This window comes from Pleurodeles waltl, chromosome 10 (assembly GCF_031143425.1).
Source record: "Pleurodeles waltl isolate 20211129_DDA chromosome 10, aPleWal1.hap1.20221129, whole genome shotgun sequence".
NCBI classification, from domain to species: domain Eukaryota; kingdom Metazoa; phylum Chordata; class Amphibia; order Caudata; family Salamandridae; genus Pleurodeles; species Pleurodeles waltl.
Window position 1 is genome coordinate 336856215 of NC_090449.1, and position 21229 is coordinate 336877443.

Below are 21229 nucleotides of genomic sequence, written 5' to 3' on the forward strand. Positions count from 1 at the left end.
GCCCATGTTTCCTGCAGCATTATGATATCGAAGGAACCCAGGAATTTGGAGACCTCTGCATCTTCCTATTTTGATTGCAAACCCCCTATGTTCCATGAGCAGACGCTTAATGATCCTTGTGTCAAAGATGTTTGATGGATTGTCATTCAGTCTTTTTGTGGAAATCTGGGAGCTAGAACTGTTGGGAGCCAGGCCCAATTATCTTGTGGATGGCCATCTCTTGGGGATTGTCCAACTATTATCCTTCTCCATGTCATCCGAGCTCACTAATGCCAGGTCTGGCAGGGCTTTTATTAATTTGAGAATCGTGGAGCGGTTAAGCACGTCTTATGGACCTCTAGATTTATACTCTGGAATCCATAGCAGCTGCAAGCCTCGGTCAGGTGTAGCCTGGTTTGAACTGTCTGCCAGATTTGACTGTACTAGTCCGGTCTCCGCCAAATCTGCCCTTAGGTGATGGTTCCTTATTATTGCGTTGGCTGCTTCAGCTTTGGTTTTTACCTCCGCGGGGGTGGGACGTAGCTTAGCCTGAATGGGTGCTTGGGGCTGCAATGCGATGGGTGCTTGTCGATCCTGGGAACCTGGAGTCCTACCCAACTGCTCTGGGCCTACCGCAGCATGATCCTGGGGCAGAGGCCCCTCTTGATCCGATGTGCGGGGCTGCACTGTCAGAGGTTTGTCAGAGCCAATGCATCGCCTACATCATTGGGATTGACACCTCACTTGCTCCTCGCATCTTGTTCTCAATGTTGACAAATTTCTGAACCAAGGTACTGTTTCAGAAGACTAAGGCTGGTTCCTGTATTCAATCCGTGCTCTATTGTGGTTGGCCTGACTTTTCAGATTTGACCTCGTCTAGCAAGATCAGATAGCCCAGGTGGCCCTTTTTGATTTTAAGGACTACAATTAAGTTTATTATTAAAAAATTAATATCTCGACTTCTACTATTGGATTTTTGTCTGTTTTGTCTTTGTTTGTTCATAAAAATATAATCTATTTTTCTAACTTGGTGTGGAATCTTTTTTGTGGTGTTTTCACTGTGTTTCTGTTTGAAGTATTGCACAAATACCTTACAAATTTCCTCTTAGGTTAAGGTTGTCTGCTGTGTGCCAAGCTACCAGAGGGTGAGCACAAGTTAATTTATGGTGTGTTTTTGACTTACCCGGCTTGGACAGGGTGTATTACTCTTTCAACCAGAAACCAATTTCTAACATTTCTCATTCCATGCTCTTGTCATAGAAATACAGGTATCATAACTGCCATTGTAAACACCTGGATGATTTAATATATTATTTGGACATCACCAGGATGCCTCAGAAGCCCTTCCACACTTTGAAATAGCAGTGCCACCATTTTGCTGTATGACTGTGATGCTTTTATTGGGAAAGGGAGCAGGACTCTATTTCAAATGCATGCAGAGTGGTATGTTTGCGATGGACAATGAAAACAGAAGAACATTAAAATGTTGGATAAACAATTTTACACCAACAATGCTTTTCTTATGAACTAGAAAATCTCTCCCTTCCTTGATTTTTTTGTGTGTGAAATGTATAAACATTGAAAAAAGCAGATTTTCAAAATTCAAAAAGTGCTGGAAAAACACAGGAATTCATAACATTTAAAACATAGGAAACCTGAAATGCATTTTACGTAATGAAATATATTATTAAGGGTAATTTGCTTTATATAATTTCATATTAGCATCATGTTAGTGGCACCTCAATATGGCATGTGGACTTGGGGTACATTTGTTATAGATGGTTATTGCTTCCACTACTCCTCACCTTATCTCAATTGGCTAGCATTTCCCCTTAACTGACATAATTTACAGCTTCCATTAGCATGCCTATGTATTATTGATATTTGTATAGTGCTCCTGAATAGACCAGGACTACAAACCTACTAATAACTGATTACTTGAAAGTTGTTTTGTTGCCCTTCCTGACAACGCAAGTTTAAGTAAACATAGGCAATAGACATCACAATGATCACAATGATGTGAACTGACCTGGCAGATATTGACCGGGGTGTACTGCAGTCATCTTTGTAGAAATTACCTTGGATGTTGGCTGTACCTAAAACATAAAAAATGTGTAATCGTTTTTAATGTATTTTATATATTGGCTTTCAAATTAAAATATACATTTTCTTCTTATTAATCGCCTCAAATTTAACATTAAACTGTACAAATCATTTTTTTCGCAACTATGTCCAGGACACCAGAGCAGATGTCAGCTGTCCCGATCCTCCTTTATCCTCATTCTTTAAGATGAAAGCAGTCAGGATAGGTGACAGCTGGCAGGTGCTCTTTTGGAACTGTAAACAAGAAACCTTTGCAGCTGTCATCTCTCCCAGTTCACCTACACCCTACTTTTGTTGTGGGTGAAGGAGGCCTTCAGCCTCCATCAGCCAACGAGAACCTTAGCAGCTCAGAGCTGCCCAAGTGCTGTTTTTACAATTAAGAACATTACTCTGGTCAGCTGTCAGTTTCACCAGCATGTTTTTTCTTTGCATATTCTTCCTGCTCTTGGGAATGGTAGGTAAAATGGAAGTACAAACAGTTTCCTCCCTGAATCAGGTAAGTTGGGGAACAAATACTCCCTTCCAGTGAGCTTTGGGGAGGGGGAAACACATCTCTACCACCCTTGCACAAGGTGTGGAGGTGAAGAAATGCTCCCCCAAATTTAGGCAAGATAGAAAATAACAAATAATCCCAGTGACCCCACCAACCTCTGCAAAACCAAAGACCTCCTGCTCTTCGGAAAGAACCTCAAAACATGGCTGTTCGAACAGTGACCCTCCTGCCCCCCCACCAAGCGCCTTGAGACCCTCACGTGTGAGTAGCGCACTTTATACATTTTTTTGATTGATTGATTGAGTGATCAAGGTTGAAAGGCTACCAAGTATCCTCTGACCATGGCAATGTAGGGCAGTTTCTTACAAAAAACCCATCCATCTCTTTGGAATGGCATAGAGTTATCTGAAACCCCCACTTGGCCAATGTGGGAGGGCTTGTACATAAACCTTCCAGTGAGGTGGGACTGATGATGGAAAGAGGGATTGATGATTGAAAAGAGGGATGGGGCTAAGATATTCAAATGTTCTGCAAGGCAAAGAAGGACTATTTTTCACACTAGTTTGGCAAGGTCTGGGTGTGTTTCTAAACCCCATTAAACCTGACAAGACCCTGGGTGGTGGTAAAGTTTAGGAGCCTTGCCACATCCGATCGCTTCTCAGCTAGTCCTGCCCCCTTGATATACCACTATAAAAAAATGTTGTCCAAGAGATTTTCATTTTTGGTTTATGTATCATTAGAGAAGTAATTTAGCATGGGTATACTTTACTAATCTAATCTGGGCAGATTGTTTCCAGACTGCATTTTGAAAAATTGAGGTTGTGTTGAAATGATGATGTAATAAATCAGGAGCCATGAGACCTATATACTTCATTTTGGTGTCAAAATATAGTTTTGGGGATCAAGTAGTCTTATAGAGAATGAAAATAACTCCTCAGAGCAACCCTTCCACCATTTTCGAAAAGGGTGGCTCTCTAATGGTGTGTTTTAGCCATCATATTGGTAATTTATTTTACGATTGTTTTTGTTTCAGGTTTTCCGTTGATTCAAATTCATAAACATGAGTGAAGCAAGCGGTAGCAGAGGATCTTTACCTCTTGACAGAGTGTTGCTAATTGCAAAATCTGAGGACCCCTTCAACAAAGAAAAAAATTGTCATGCCAAACTAATTGAAAAGAATAGCTAGCATCAACTGCGGCTGGTCAGAAGAGAGTTCGGGGTGATGCAGAAATACAGCAAGTCGAAGTTCACAAAAGACTGAAACTGACGGGTGAAGAGGATCAAATATTTTATCACTGTAACAACAAGTGCTACAAGTCGTATACAATGAAAAAAATCATGGAAAGAAATTGGCAAAAAGTAGCAGAAACCAGTGAATCACAACAAGAATCTGAGTCTTCTGAGAAAGTGACGACAACCAAACCTGATGCCCATCCACTTAGAAGATTGATGGCTACCCCTTCAACAACAGATCAGAAAGCAGAGGATCTTCAATGTGCCATCTATTTTTTAGCCAGAACAAGGGCCAAAGGGATTGATAAAAGAACAAAGTATAGAGTATGTGAGTCTCAAAGGACAAACATTGATGAAACTGTATTGATCCATAATAATAAAATTAAGATTTTTCTGGTGAGAATGTACAATGACAGAATTCGTTTTTGTCAGTTTACCAAAAAGATTGAGCCACTTATGGTGTTCCTGGCTGATTTGACTCCTGGAGTTTTTGCTGCTAAAATAAGATCACAGGATGCAGTAAAATCATCAGCAATCATTTTAAGAAATGTCCTGAAGGATTTAGATTTTGGACTTAATGGCAAACTTTGTTGTGCCCCAGAGCTCCGCACATCATGTGAGTCAACAAGAATGCCTGATGTTGTCTTAACATTGTTTACATCATTGTTTAATATCATCAAAGCAAAACTGTAACAAACTAAAGTTCTTGATTTGAGAACAGAAGCTGACAACATTGATGATTGCTTTGAAGATATAAGCGAACTGGAAGACAGTCCCATGAACAGACAGGCTTATGCTGTGCAAATGTACTGTATTTTCCCAATCATGTTGTTTTATGAATTACATCACAGCAAAAAGAAAACTTCACTACACATGATGACTGCCCACGCAATCTAAGACAAGTTCAAAAGTAGAGAGCTAATCACTTCAATGTATAGGATTGGTGTATCAACAAGTTATAATGACACAGTACGGAACAGGAACTTGCTAGTAGCTCGTGCTGTAAAATCTTGTGAATGCAACAGTACATCACTTCCAAGTCACTTTAGTGAACAGGAGGCACCGCCACAGGACCAACAGGACACAAGCACCCCACCCCCTGCAGAAGGAGAACCACCCCTCAAAAGGTCCCTGAGATCCAGGAATAAGACAGAGTGCATTGCCAAGACCCCCATCAGGAAATAAGATCCTCCTGAATATCACCCTTCTTTCCCACTTTGTCAGCCTGTCCACCTTAAACTGCCATTGCTCACCTTCCTATGCCCCATTGGACAATGCACCTGTGAGACCAAGAGACTGGACTCTACCATGGACATTCCTCCACAATCACCCCAGCCCATTGCACACCCCCCTCCACTTATTGGCACAGAAATAAACACCCTTGATTCACCAAACAATCTGGAGTCAGTCTGTGCTTTCACAAATGTGTAATTGCAACATCTCTCAAATATAGCAATGTCAATGTTCATGTTCACATACCAATGTTACACAGTTGTAGGCCAGCAGTAAACATAGCAGAGGGCACAAAGTGAGACCGAAATCTGTGAAATGGAAAGCCAAAGTGACAAGTCAGGGTCCATACACAGAGGTAAGTAGGCTGATTTATGCTAGGTCCTACAATAGTATGAGATGTATGAAGCAGTTCCACCCTCTTACCTGTGTCTCACTGGAAGTCTTGCATGATGATGTTGTTTCGGTTGTCTACATCTTCTTCTTCTACCTCCTCTTCTTCACTGTCCACATGCTCTACATCAGCCAAAAGACCACCATCAGGCCCATCCTCCTGCACCTGGCGTCGCAAAGACAGGTTGTGCAATATACAGCAGGCCATGATGATCTGGCACACCTTCTTCGGTGAGTAGTATAGAGATCCACCTGTCAGAAGGAGGCCGAAGGTGCGTTCTATTATCCTCCTAGTTCGTCCATTGTAGCGTTCCTCTGCCCTTGTCCTGGGATTCCTCACTGGGGTCAGTAGCAATGACAGGTTGGGGTAACCAGAGTCACCTGCAAATATAGAGGGGCAACTGTTAGACATCCTCCAAACATTAGGGAATCTCCCATACCCAGACAGCAAATGTAACTGTGTGGGGACTTTAGACTCACCTATTAGCCACACACGGTGCCTCTGGAGTTGCCCCATCACATAAGGGATGCTGCTATTCCTCATAATGTAAGTGTCATGCACTGAGCCAGGATATTTGGGATTCACATGGGAGATGTACTGGTCTGCCAAACACACCATCTGCACATTCATGGAATGGTAGCTTTTGCGGTTTCTGTACACCTGTTCATTCCTGGAGGGGGGAACAAATGCCACTTGTGTCCCATCAATGTCACCAATGATGTTGGGGATATGTCCCAGGGCATAGAAGTCACCTTTCACTGTGGGCAGATCCTCCACCTGAGGGAAAACGATGTAGCTGCGCATGTGTTTCAGCAGGGCAGATAACACTCTGGACAACACGTTAGAGAACATTGGCTGTGACATCCCTGATGCCATGGCTACTGTTGTTTGAAAAGACCCACTGGGCAAGAAATGGAGTACTGACAGGACCTGCACTAGATGGGGGATTCCTGTGGGTTGGGGGATAGCTGACATCAGGTCTTGCTCCAACTGGGCACACAGTTCCTGGATTGTTGCACAATCATGTCTGTAAGTGATTATGATGTGTCTGTCTTCCATTGTCGACAGGTCCACCAGGGGTGTGTACACCGAAGCATGATGCCATCTCATCACCTGCCCCAGCGGACGTGCCCTATGGAGGAGAACGGTGAGCTGAGGGTCATATACCACATAGGTTTCACCAGGCTGTTTAGCACAATCGTTGTTTTTTCTCTATGTGCCTTTGTCTGTCCGTATTCCTGGCCTAAATAGGTGTGACGCAGTTAGTTGGTCTGTCTTCTGGGCCCCTGAAATGGCAGCTGCATGACCTGTAAGGTGGGACAAGGGGGAATTGAGGTGACTGCGCTGGCGTTGTACACCGTCGCGGTAGGCGGTCGAAGACCGCGGCGCAATTCAGCATTGGTCATCATTGGGCCCTATGGGTTCCAGGAGCCAATGATGATGTACACCAGCAGTGACGGTATGCAGCGCCGCGGACGTGACTGCTATTTTCTATCAGTTCCCTCACTTGATACCTGACCTTCAACAGGAGAGAACCTACACTGCAAATGCTGCTGTGACCTGCGTCTGGAAGCGACAATGGCTCGAGTGTCTGGGGAAAGGGCCCCTGCCTTCACAGTGGAGGAGTTGGAGAAACTGGTGGATGGGGTCCTCCCCCAGTACACGCAACTGTACGGTCCTCCAGACAAACAGGTAAGTAAACTGTGTGCATTGGGAGTTGGCACATGATTGTATGGGGTGTCGTGGATGGAAGAGACAGGGGGGTGGGACAGGCCAGCATGTGAGGATGGTGTGTATAAGTATTTCTGGGCCAGGGTGGGAGGTATGTGGCCAATGTGTGGGATACAATGTATGGGAGAGTAACATCCATTCTTACTTCACTTTTCGTCTAGGTCAGCGCCCACCAGAAGAAGGGTATTTGGCGTGCCATCCCCAAGGAAGTGCGGACCCTGGGGGTCCACCATAGACGGAGCACCCACTGTCAGAAAAGATGGAAGGACCTGCGCTTCTGGACCAAGAAGACGGCAGAGGCCCAGCTGGGCATGGCCTCCCAATGTGGAAGGTGTGCCCGTCCCACCATGACCCCCCTGATGTACCGGATCCTGGCGGTGGCATATCCTGAGTTGGATGGGCGCTTGAGGGCATCACAGCAGCCACAAGGGTGTGAGTACATTCTCATTCAGCTGACTCTGCGTGCTTGAAGAGGTGTCTGGGTTGGGGAGGTGGGCTGTGGGTTCCCCTAGTCCAGGGCAGACGCACAAAGGTCGATCCATTGTTTTTCAGCCTCATTCTCAGTCCGACCCCAAGGTAGTATTTGCCCTCTACACCTGGTCAGGTTCCTATGGCTTCCAGCTGTGCATAAAATGGTTCTCTACAGAGTCCCCTATGGGTATGTGCTCTTCTCCTGCCCTGTCAGTGCATGGCTTAGTGCATAGGGCTGCTCCCTGTGTGTTGTGTCCTCCAACAGAAGTGGTATTGCAGGCATTGACCAAGTGTCTCTTCTGTCTTTCCCCCCTTTTTGTTTTGTCACCCTGCCCTTGAGTGCATTAGCATCATCTGGCGGAGGAGCAGTGGCACCGGAGCAGGAGGGAGCTGCATCCCACATGGCCCTGGAGGGTGAAGTAAGGTAGTCCGAAGGCACCAGTGGGACGGAGGGCGAGGAGAGCTCCACGACGGGGACAGGAGCAGACACCAGCGACAGCGACTCCTCCTCTGATGGGACCTCCCTTGCGGTGGCGGGCACCTCTGTGCCCACCACAACAACAGGTAAAGCCGCCACCCCCTCTACCAGCACCGCCCTCCTAGCAGCCCCTCAGCGTGGTTCCTGTGCCTGTTCACCCAGGAGGGTGGGCATCTCCTTCGCCCCAGGCACCTCAGGCCCTGCCACAGTCAGTTCTGCTGCCCTCAGTGAAGAGGCTATTGACCTCCTGAGATCCCTCACTGTTGGTCAATCAACCATTTTGAATGCCATCCAGGGTGTCGAGAGGCATTTGCAGCAAACAAATGCATATCTGGAGGGCATTCATTCTGGCGTGGCAGCCCAACAGAGAGCCTTTCAGGCTCTGGCCTCAGCACGGATGGCAGCCAATGTCCCTGTGTCCAGCCTCCCCCCTCCAACTTCCACTACCCAGACCCAATCCCCTGTACATTTGCCTATCCCAAGCACACCATCAGACATGCATGCACACAAGAGTGGACATGGCAAACAAAAGCACCACACATCCCACAAGCATTCACACAAGCACCATCCCCATTCAGACACACCAACATCCACTGCCTCCACTGTATCCCACTCCTCCACGTCCTCCTCCTCCCTCCCAGGCTCATCTCCACTCACACCTGCATGCACTACATCCTCAGCCACTACCTTCATCACCAGCACTCCCATCACCACATACCACTCACGTGCAATCACCACCCCCACTACCATTCACACGTCCCCTGTGTCCTCTCCCTGTGTGTCTGTGAGCCCTCCTCCCAAAGTACACAAATGCCGGCACACACCCACTCAACAGCCATCCACCTCACAACAGCCTCCAGTACATGCACCTTCACCCAAACTCAGCAGATGTACACCTCCTACAACCACTACCTCTTCCTCCACTCTCAAACCCCCTCCATCTTTTCGTCCCAGTGTGTCTAAAAAACATTTCCTCGCTAATATTGACCTCTTCCCTAACAACCCCCCGTCCTTCCCCTAGGGCTAGGCTGTCCAGGTCCCAGCCCAGCACCTCAGCCACCAAATCATCCAGCACAGTGGCCTCAGCAAGTCCGGTCACATTGGGTGCAGCAGCCATCAGGGCTGCCAGTGTGCCACCCAGTGAGTCCAAGGAGCAAGCCATTCCGCCACCTCCCAAGGTGAAGAAGGTGCCCACATGCCGGAGGGAGAAGCCGCACTTACCACCAAGCAAGGGCTCCTCCAAGCCAAAAGGGGACAGTGCCAAGGCACCAGCAGCAACATAAAAGGTGGGGAAGGGACACAAGCCTAAAAACAGGTCAGGACAGGGCACTGAGGCTCCGGCTGAGGGACCAGAGTCACCCCTTCTGTCAACAAGGATATCAACCTGTACGGCGGTGGACACCACCACCTTCACCGCTACCTGCACGTCTGCTGCCTCAGCAACAATCCCCAGCATCATCCCCAGTGGGCAGCCGTCAGAGGCTGCAGGAGACGTCCTGCTGTGTCCCTCAACAGGTGCAGACACATGCACCACCGCCAGCACCTCTGCCACAGATACCGCTGCAAACACCGCCACCAGCCCTGCGAAGTGTGCAGACAGTTCCACGAAAGCTGCCATGGCAATCATCCCCAGAGGACAGCCGTCCGAGGCTGCAGAGGACATCCTGCTGTGTCCCTCAACAGGTGCAGACAAATGCACCACTGCCAGCACCTCCATCACAGACACCGCCCCAACCACCGCCAGCAGCCCCACGATGTGCACAGACAGTGCCACCACAGCTGCCATGGCAATCATCCCCAGTGGGCAGCTGTCCGTGGACGTCCAGGACCCTGCCCAGCATACATGAGGCATGACTCCCAGCACTGTTTGTACCAGCATGTGGCAGGCGAAGTTGCAGCAGGGTGGATTGTGTCTCTGGCTCCATGGAGTATCATGCTACCTGTTCCCAGGCAATCTTGTGGCACACACACCCAGGTGAGGGAATGGGACCTGTCACACTGCATGTGAAGCACTCTGGGCACCGAGCCCCCTCCAGAACCCGTGGAGAATCACATCCACTATCCCAGTCCTTGGCAGGATGAAGCACTATGGGCCCCAAGCCCCCTCCAGAACCAGTGGAGAATCACATCCACTACCCCAGTCCTTGGAAGGATGAAGCACTCTGGGCACCAAGCCCCCTCCAGAACCAGTGGTTAATCACATCCACTACCCCAGTCCTTGGCAGGATGAAGCACTCTGGGCACCAAGCGCCCTCCAGAACCAGTGGAAAATCACATCCACTACCCCAGTCCTTGGCAGGATGAAGCACTCTGGGCCCCAAGCCCCCTCCAGAACCACTGAAGAATCGCATCCACTACCCCAGTGCTTGGCAGGATGAAGCACTCTGGGCACCAAGTCCCCTCCAGAACAAGTGGAGAATCGCATCCACTACCCCAGTCCTTGGCAGGATGAAGCACTCTGGGCACAAAGCCCCCTCCAGAACCAGTGGAGAAAACCATCCACTAGAAAGACTGTGGCCTTGCACTCCCCAGGAACAATCAGTGTGCAACCCACCCACTTGAGAGACATGTGAGACTGTGGCCTTGCACTCCCCATGACCAATCAATGGGCAACCCACCCACTGGAGAGACTTGTGAGACTGTGGCTTTGCACTCCCTATGATACAGCAGTGGGCAACGCACCCACTGGAGAGGCTTGTGAGACTGTGGCTTTGCACTCCCCAGGACCAAGCAGTGGGCAAGGAGCCCCCTTGTGGAGCAGTGCCGTCGTCCATTCATCCGGCTGAGGTGCCCCCCTCCCCCTGAGGTGCCTGTTTATTTTCCATCTGATGCCCCTGCATGCATTTTAGGACACTGATCCACGGACATTGCTTTCATTCCTATCCAGACTTGTGTACTTGGTGTACATATTTGTATATATTGACATTTGAATTTGGCCTATCTTATATTTCTATGATTACACTTGTTACAATCATTTCATTTTGTCCTTCTGTTCTTCCGGGGGGTTACGGGGTGTATATGTATTGATGCTGCATTTATTTGTGTGTATGGTGTTGTGGGTGAGGGTGGGGGTAGAGGTGTTGTGTGTGTGTGTCATTCTCCTGGTCGTCGCCGCCTTCTTTGGTGCTGAGAGGTGAGTGGTTTCCCTTCCAAGTCCTGTTTCTGCTGTGCTTTTGATGGCGTTGGTACCACCCTGGAAAAGCTGGCGGATTGGTGCCTTGTAATACTGAGGGCGGTACATTGTCTTCTGCCTGTCTGTTGGTGGTTACCTCCGCAGTGTTTGTTTGTACCGCCGTGGTGGTCGGAGTGTTAAAGTGGCTATCTATGTTGGCGTTTTCCACCATGGTCGTGATTCCATTTATTTTTACCGCCGGCCTGTTGGCGGTATTACCGCTGCTTTAACACCGACGCCAGGGTTGTAATGAGGGCCTTAATCCTACTTCATATTCTGTACAAGAAACTTGACCCAGAGATGCCCAGTGTTCTTATAAAAGAACCGCCATACAATGAACGAAAATCGCAACCCTGCCAAAAATCACCAGACCACCACTCCCTGCCATGACTCTGTCGGTGGGAATCCCAGACCTCCCTACCCCACCCCGCCACCGCCAAGCACACCCACATCCCACCCTCCAAATAATGACGCACAAATCACCTCGGCGGACAGTGGAGGCCGGGCGACCATTGGCGGCTGCGACCGCCTCGGGCGGCAAGTGGACTGAACAGAAACAAGTGCACACATTGGATAGGCGTATGACACACACACCTGACACACATCCAGAACCGCATAAAACACCCCCAGACACACCCCACAATCCCTTGCAACGAAAGCAGGACAAGAAGACGGAGTCACCAGAGGCAGACAGCGAACACCACCATACAGGACACGCACACCGACCCACAGAAGAGCACCCTTACCTCGTTCCCAGCCCTGACACCATTCCCCACACTCACAATGCCCCCCCAAACATCCACGCTTCACCGAGAGGGAGTTAAGGACCATGGTGGACGAGATCTTGAAGGTATAGCCACTAATATTTGGGGCGGAGATGCAGCACACACCCATTGCAAGGAAAATGGAGCTGTGGCAGACCATTGTGAACAGGGTCAATGCAGTGGGACACCATCCACGCACCAGGGACGACATCCGGAAGAGATGGAACGACCTGCGGGGGAAGGTCCGGGGCATGGCATCAAGGCACCACATCAGTGCAGAAGACTGGGGGAGGACCACCACCAGCACCACCCGACTACACTGACTGGGAGGAAAAGGTACTGGCCATCCTGCACCCAGAGGGACTCACTGGACTCACTGGAGGAATGGACTCGGGAAAGTGATTTACAACTACCCCATATACACCACACCTGTAATGCATGCACCACCCCACCTCACCCACACCCACCAGGACCTACAACCCCACACAGGCATCAGCCGCTACATCCACCTCTCTGCATGACCACAAACCCACTAACAGGCCCACATCCCTCCCGCTGCGCACAGCGATCGACACCCCCCACCACAATGCAACACCACACTGGCGCAAAATGCAATGTCAACCTCAATAGGCACCCTGGAAGGCCACTGAAAGTAACACCAGCACTAAATAGCCCAGTCCTGTTCACCTCATTAGTTCATGCAGATGTAACAGACATGTCTATGTCCCCCAACAGGCACCACCACCCATGCAACCCTAATAGAGAGGACAAGGAGTGCCAGTGCCCCACAGGGAGACAGAGGCACCTCACAGGACACTGGTGAAGGATCCCTGGACACAGATGAGCAGGCAGGTCCCTCAATCAGTCCTGGACTCTCACCATGCAGCAGCCCCACCCAGGAAACCACTGGCACCCCTACCACCCAAGTCAAGACCAGCAGCCCAGGGCAGGCATTCCTACACCAGTGTACCCAGGACACAGACTAGTGGAACACAGGTACAGAGGCCACAGTCTCTCACTCCCAACATGCAGGAAGGCGACGGTCCCAGTACAAGTGGCACTGCCAGACCTGTGCAGGGGATACAGGCACAGGGGGCTAGGGAAAGTGCAAGGGTCGCAGTGGGCCGGGGAGAGGCCACAGGATGAATGCAGCAGCCCACGGCATGATATCAGAGGTATTGGGGCCTACCAACATACCCATGTCAGGTTGGCACAGATTGTGTCCACCCTGGAGCACAGTCAGAGGATGCAGCAGGAACACCACCAACAGGCCATGGGGCAGTGGAAAGAGCACAATGCCACAATGTCCACCATAGCAAGAGAACTGCTGCTGCTGGTTAAAAACCAGTCTGACACTCACTCCGGACAAGAGGCCACCACAACAGCACCGGATAACCAGCATCAGATGACCCCAGCAGCAGAAACATCCCAGGAACTACCCTCACAGGAAATACAAGGGCCTACCATGTCATCCCATGAAGCTCAACATCAGGCGCCCAAACAGACCCTCAGGCCAAGATATGGCACTGGAACCCAAACAAAGAACAAGGCCTCCTCCAAAAAGTAACTCTGCAACAAATGCTAAGCAACCATCCCTCCAGTCACCAACCACACATTGCTAACAGGCAATATGAAGTACTGTTAGACAAGATGGATCCTTCAATACTACCAACAAGGCTGCCACCATGTTGGTCTTGAGGACCCCCCACCCTTATGACTTCCCATCACTGTAAATTTCACAATTCACTCACTTCAGCCAATAAAACACTTTTCACACCTATAGCACTGTCCCCTGTGTTAAATTGTGAACAAACTGGAATATGGATGCAACTGGCAGATAACAACTTTATTGTTGTATCTATGCATGATGGAAGTCCTGTGTGCCCAAATGGTGGCAAGGAGGAAATGCGTATATTTTCAGTCAGTACCATGCAGAAGTGGCCAATGTTTTCCCTATCATTACCAACCCCCCCCCACATGACAGAGCACACTGACAGTATTATTCACTAACCCCAATGACAGGCCTAAGTCCCACACAGTTACTGGAAGTAGAGTTGTATCAGTTGGTTCCTGGAATTGACATCTTCCCCTTCCTCATCATCACCATCACTCTCCTCACCTCTCTGAGGTAGCTGATCAGGACCTATAGCACCCTCCACCTCCAAGAGGGGGATAGAATGTCTCACTGCCACGTTGTGCAGCATGCAGCAGGCCACCACTATTCTACACACCTTATCAGGCCCATAGGCCAAGGAACCCCCAGAGATATGTGGATACCAGAATCTAGCCTTCAGGAGACCTATAGTTCGCTCTATTACCCTCCTAGCACGTCCATGGGCCTCATTGTAATTCCTCTCTGCATCTGTCCTAGGATTCCTCACTGGTGTCAGGAGCCAACGCAAGTTTGGATAGCCAGAATCACCTAGAAAATGGTGCAATACAGACTTGTCATTGGTATGATCCTTAGTCAGACAGGCTGGTTTTCTGCAATGTGTCAGTTACTGACAGGCACACTTACCTATGATCTACCCTCTGTCCTCTTGTAGTTGTTCCACCTTCTGTGTCACACTACTGTTCCTCAACTCAAAGGAATCATGGACTGAACCTGGAAACATGTCATTCACATGTGAAATGTTCTGGTCTGCAGTACATACCAATTGGATGTTCATGGAGTGAAAGTTCTTTCTGTTCCTGTACACCTGTTTACTCACTCTTGGGGGGATGATAGCTATGTGGGTACCATCTATGGCACCTATGACATGGGGTATGTTGGCAAAGGTATAGAATTCTGACTTGATTGCAGGTAGGTCAGTACTTTGGGGAAACCTCACATAGGACTGCAGATGTCGGACAAATACATTCAGAAATCTTGTCAGCTGGGGAAGTTCTCCCAACGTGAAAGGGGTGCCCATCAGGCACTGACCCCCCTCATGCGACGGATCCGGGTGGTGGTGTACCCAGACCTGGATGGGCGCTTGAAGGCGGCACAGCAGTCACAAGGGGGTGAGTACTCATTTCACATACTTCAGTCTGGAAGGATGTCTTGGTGTGCATTAGGGTTCATGCTGCTTATAGGCAGGAACTTTGACTGGTGTCCATCTACTTTATGGTCCCCAAAGGGTGTAGGGGTGTCTTTGTCAGGTCTCCCATACGTATTAGGTAGTCCAGGGGATGGGTGTAGAGCACCATTCTGGTCAGTAGTCATGGCCATGGGCATAGTAAACAGTGCTGCCTGTTGGGTGTGTCTTCTGGGTGGCTGTAAGTCTGGCCATCATGTACCTGCATTCAGCTATTTACAATTGTCTCTCCTGTTTTGTCTCCCCATCCCTGTTCTCTTGTGTTGGTTAGGTACAGCAGCAACATCAGGCGAGGGAGCTGAGGCACTGGCAAGTGGGGAGGCAGCGGCCCACGGATCGTCCGAGGCAGAGGCAACCAACGCCCAGGGGACCAGTGGGTGGGAGGGCGAGGGGAGTTCCACAGGGGAGGCTACTACCACAGGAGGTAGTGACTCCGAGACCTCCTCCGATGGGGGCTCTCCGGCAGTAGCGGACCCTAGTGAACACACCACTACTGTGACATCTTCCGCCACCCCCCATTCCATCACCGCACTCCCTTCTTCTCTCCACCGAGTTGCCCGTGCCTGCCCACCCAGAAAGGTGGGCGTCTCCTACGCCCCAGGCACCTCCTCCCCTGCTCCAGTCAGCCCTGTTGCCCTCACAGAGGAGGCTATTGACCTCCTGAGAACCATCTCTGTAGGGCAGACAACCATCGTCAATGCCATCCAGGGGCTAGCATCAGAGGTGCAGCAGACTAATGCCTATCTGGATGGCATTCACAGTGCTGTGTCTGCCCTACAGAGATCTTTTCAGGCTCTGGCCTCCTCTTGGATGGCAGCCAGTTTCCCTGGCCATTCCATCACCCCTCCTATCTCCTCTACCCCTTCCAGCACCCCACCCCCTTCACCTGTACAAGGCACACATTCAGATACCCAGTCAAGCACATCAACACACAAGAACCACACTTCAAAACACAAGCACCACTCCTCCCACCACAAGCATTCACACAGCCAACAGACACCTGCACACACAACAACGTCCACTTCCCCCAGTGTGCCCCCCTCTTCCGCCTCCCTGTCTGTCGCCTCTACATCCACACCCTCATGCACTGCACCTTCACTCATTGTTGCCGCTCCTCTTCCAGCACTCACCACAATAGCAGACAGCCATACATGCTCCCCATACACCACACCTGAACTCACCACCACTACTGTAGTTGACACATGCAGCACACTCACCAGACTTGCAGACACCCACACAACATACATCCACACTAGCTGTCTGTCTTCTTCCACTGTGTTCACCCCCCTCCTCCCAAAACACACAAACGCACCAAGATACCCACCCATCAGACATCCACCACAGCATACTGAGCAATCACCTGCACCCACTACACGCACCCCTACACCACATACATCTACACCCTCTGCCTCCACTCCCACGCCCTCATCCACGCCCACCCCAATTGCTCCAAAGAAACTGTTCCTCTCCCGTGCTGACCTCTTCCGACCCACTAGCCCACCCCGTCTTGTCCCCAAATGTGATCACCTCCTTGCCCTTTCCGCTCCTTCCACATCACAACTCCACCCCTGTCCGCCCTTCACATTCCCGTGCCCCTTCCCCAGATAAGAAAAATGCCCGGACTGAACCTAGGCCATCTAGCTTCACCCGATCCAAACAGGCCCCACCCCCTTCAAAGGACAAGCCCACCCCCCTCCACCTTCCAAACGAAAGTCAAAGGTCCACCCCGTCATAAATCCCCACCCCCACCACCCCCTTCCATGAGGTGTCTGGATGCCCATATGGTGCCCCATAACGTCGAGTACCATGCACTTGTGGGAGTCAGGTTGGGCCCATTGGGGCCCATGGCAATTGTCGGCATACGGACTGGCCATTGGCCCTGCTTAGACTGTTTGGCTCAGTGAGCTTCATAATAAAGCTTCCGTGTAGCCTGTGTTTGGGCTGCATGCCGTTGAACCCTGGTCTTTTGTTTCATTTGTATGGGTGTGGGGCATTTGTATGTACTATGGTCAGGTTGGATTTGCCTTGTGTCGGGTAAGTACCTATTGCTGTCGGGGGTATGGGTTGTGCTGCTGTGAAGGGTTGGGGGCGTTGTAGGGTGTGGAGTGGGTGGGTATGTAACTGTGCCCTTTCTTCACTTGTTTCGTAGGTTGCGGTACTTACTGTCGTCGTCTTCGTCTGTGGTCTCGTCGTGGAGGTATATGGCAAGGAGCAGGGCTGGCATGATCTGCAGCTCTCTATCCATGTCTGCCGAGGCGCGTTCTGCAGGACTCCGGTGAGTGTTTCCTTATATTTGGTTCCTTTCCGCCTGGCTTTGTGTGGCGGTGGTTCCCGCCCCGGAACTGGCGGCAGAATGGTGGTTCATGATTTATTGGGAGGGTTGGGCCTTTACGACGGCCTGTGGGTGGACTTTGCCATCATCGTCAGCACTCCTCTACTGGCGGTGGGTGGTTCGCGGGATGCCTGACTTTCGGTTGGTTCATTATTTGGCAGTCCTGCCTACTCCTCTGTTGGCCGTTTCTACCGCCACCCCCGGCAGAGCGGAAAGGACCGCCATGTTCATAATGAGGGCCAAAGTTGGGAGCTTTAACTGCTGAACCTGTGAAGTTTCTAAAAGGATTTTCTGAGACAGAAGAAGAATGCGACTTTAAAGACGTAGAAAAATACCTTGTGTGTGTGTGGAAAATTAGTTCTTACTGTCACACATTTGACGATCTTTGGTACAGTGAGTTCAAGAGATCAGTCCTGCTAAGTGACCTCCCACTGACATCATATTCTGTGCGTGGACACATCAAAAGACCGTTCTACTTGATCAGAAGATTTGTAAATGTTTTGGATCATGCATATGTAAAGAAAGATCCATGTGAATTTGGTTGGGAAGATATTGATGGGGTGCTAAAATCTCCAATATTTCTAAAGCCTTTACCTACAGAACTTACACGTACTTCCAAAACCTGTACTACAAAAAGATGTCTCTGTCGATATGCTCTTCTCAAATGGTCAACATTCTAATATTTACGACAGTTAATTGCTGAAACACAGAATTAAAGTGAACTATGAAAATGTGATAAACAATATTTTTTCATATTCAGATCATAAACATTGTTTGGTGCATACATAAAGGATTAAAAAACATTATTATTTGTTTCATTTCTATAGATGTCTCTTCTTCCTCTATTATATCTGCTGTTTTGGAAAATGGCAGAAGGGTTGCTCTGAGGAGGTATTTTCTGTCTCCACAAAACAATTTGACCCCCAAAACCTATGTTTTGACACCAAAATGAAGCAAATAGGTCTCATGTTTCCTGAAGTATTACATCATCACTCCAACACATGCAGCATTTTAGAAATGTTGTCCGGAAAAATTTGGCCTGGATCAGCAATGTCTACCCAAGCTACATTACTTTTCTAATGATCCAAAAACACAAAATAAAAATGAAAACTTCTGGACAACAATTTTTTTACAGAGGTATATCAGGGGGGCGAGATTAAGCCTATCATGTAGGTTGGAGCAAGATGTGCACAGGGGGCTGACAGAATGCCTATCCACTTATGCGGCTGAACAAATATGATTGTCTGCAGCTCATGACAAACTGTTTCAGAGGGAATCTAGAACACTAAACCTTTTAATGCTCAAGCACACAAGGAAAACATAAGAAAATCAGAATGCTTGTTTCTGGTTTTCATAAATTTCCCAATTTTGGTAAATAATGAGGAAAATATTCATACCCAGAGCATGCAAAATGGGCCCTTGTCCTCTTGTCTATAACTCACAAACAGCTGAATGAAAAATACAAAAACACACTAAAGATACCCCATTGACCTTGTACTATACGTGACTTTCAAGTTTGGTGTTTCCGTTCTGTTAGCAGTCTGTCTTAAGACCTGTTAGATATGGTTTTGTAGAGTTGTTATAGTAGACTTTCCTACTTTGGTTTTAGTGCATAATTATTTTGTGTTTGTAATGGTTTGTAAGTTTGTAAATTGCAGCCCTGGTGAAGCTTGTGGTGTTTGAGCGAAGCAGGTTGGCTGTGTCGTATTCTATGAAGGGAGTTGGAAGAATAATGAAGAATTTAATTTTAGCAACATCTTCTCAAAATGTAATTTTTAATTCATTGGATTACTTGTGAAATGTTGAACGGATTGCAGGACTTTAGCTCTCCATTTGTTGTAGTATTTCAAGGTTAGGAGTACTGGGCAGCTGTCTCAGGGAGGTGGGCAACATGCTAATAAGAATACAATGGGGATTTACTAGTAGTGCGGTGGAGCAGTCTGTACCTGTTCAAAAGGTGTTCATAAAGTTTGGTGTTTCATTCAGTCAATGTTTATTTTTTTGTGAGTAAAATTTCCAACAGGAATGCACATGCTAAATCCAAAACCACCTCATAACCCCTTATGACCTTTTACCCATTTGAACTGTTTGCAACGCATTTGATGTGATGAATGATGACATGATAAACTGTGTTTCTCTATGGTACCAATCAAACTGGTCAAGTGGTGGGTACAGTTATTAAAAATGCAAAAATGTTATTTCTGAGGTGGTTTGTGTCAACCTTAACATCTTTAACTATAGAAGCTGCGAGGCAGTGCATGGAGGCTTCTATGAGCAGGTGAGAGGAAGGATAAACATTTGAATAAATGAATGCATGAATGGACCAAAGGAAGAAGGAGTGTGTGGTTTGGTGGAGACAGATTACACTAATTACTATCAGACAGAAATAGAATAATGATAATGTTATAAAATAGCTGACATTACCAATATTCTGCAATTTCCAGAAACACACTATGGATTTTCACCATTGTATTACGAATGCCTCAGTAGATAAATAATTTACCCATTATGTGCATTGCAGGCAGAACACCTGAGGTGGGCATCATGGTGCCAAGAGTGTCAATACTATGGGCCTCATTACGAGTTTGGTGGTCCGTGGACCGCCATGGTGGCAGTCTGACGGCTGAAATACAAGTTTGGCGGTTGGATCGCCAAGAGACGGCCATAATTCCCCCGGCACCAACATAGTCAGTATGCCGGGGACCACTGTCAGTGGCTCCATGCTACTGCCCCCCACCTCCACCCTCAGTCGCACCAATCCCGTTGGGAACTCGTAAACCTGACCGCTGCCATGGAGGTCCGGTGGTCCGCCAGCCAAACTCATAATGAGGATCTATGTCTGGAATATAGCTGTGCAAAGATTAGACAGACAGAAGAACTTCATGGGAATAGTAGGTCAAAAAAGTCCAGCATCATAAACTGTGGTGCAAGTTCAGAATTACATCATAGCTCACCATTCTTAAATTCCCAAGTGCATGTCCCATTTTGGGCCAGATGTACGAAGCCAGTATGCATTTCTTAATGGTCTTAATTGGAATTTCGGGCCATTAAGAAATGCAAAATGGGCTTTTCTAATGTACTTAAAGGAATCGCAAATTGCAATTTCTATCCTCTATTCCCAGAATAGGAAATCACAAATATCGATTTCCTATTTTCGATTCCTATTCTGATGTACCATGCATTTCCTAAATGCGACTTGGGCATTTAGGAGATGCTACTACCATCGACTTGAAGTTGATGATAACCAGGTGCAATTTAAAAAAGCACCCTAAAGTGCTTTCTTTAATTGCAATAGAGCACACACATGCCCCTTGGGCATGTGTGTGCTCTACAGGTGCACCCCTATTTTAGGGTATACCAAGGGGGGTCTTTTGCCCATTGCCATCCTTAGTTTTGAATTTCCTAAATAGCAATTTCCTATTAAGAAATCGCTATTTAGGAAATGCAAAAACGGCCCATTGACTCAAATGCGATGGGATTTCCTAAAAGTGATTTCCTAATAGTGATTCCTACTTAGTAGGAACCGCTATTAGGAAATCAGTATCTTTGTACATTGCATTTTACATTTCTTATATAGAGATTTCTATGAAGTCACTATTTAAGAAATGCAAAATTGCATTTTATAAATTGGATTACTGCATATTTCTGTTGTAATGTGCTTGCAATGCACCACCAGGAACACTACGGACTCCTTTGTAGTAATGTGTGAACACCCACAAAATATCCAAATTGCATTTGGGGAAATTGCTGCAAGGAAGCACAAGCTGGATTT

The 21229-nt window shown here is 48.2% G+C and overlaps 1 protein-coding gene across 1 annotated transcript in view; it reads right to left on the reverse strand.

Annotated features, from left to right (window-relative positions):
• LOC138261522 (lipopolysaccharide-induced tumor necrosis factor-alpha factor homolog) overlaps positions 1 to 21229 on the reverse strand; it is a 300767-nt gene that overhangs the window by 262417 nt on the left and 17121 nt on the right. The window contains exon 2 of the mRNA XM_069210532.1: positions 2009 to 2075. Coding sequence (XP_069066633.1) covers positions 2009 to 2042 — 34 coding nt within the window. The 5' untranslated portion in view covers positions 2043 to 2075. The remainder of the gene's footprint in view (positions 1 to 2008; positions 2076 to 21229) is intronic.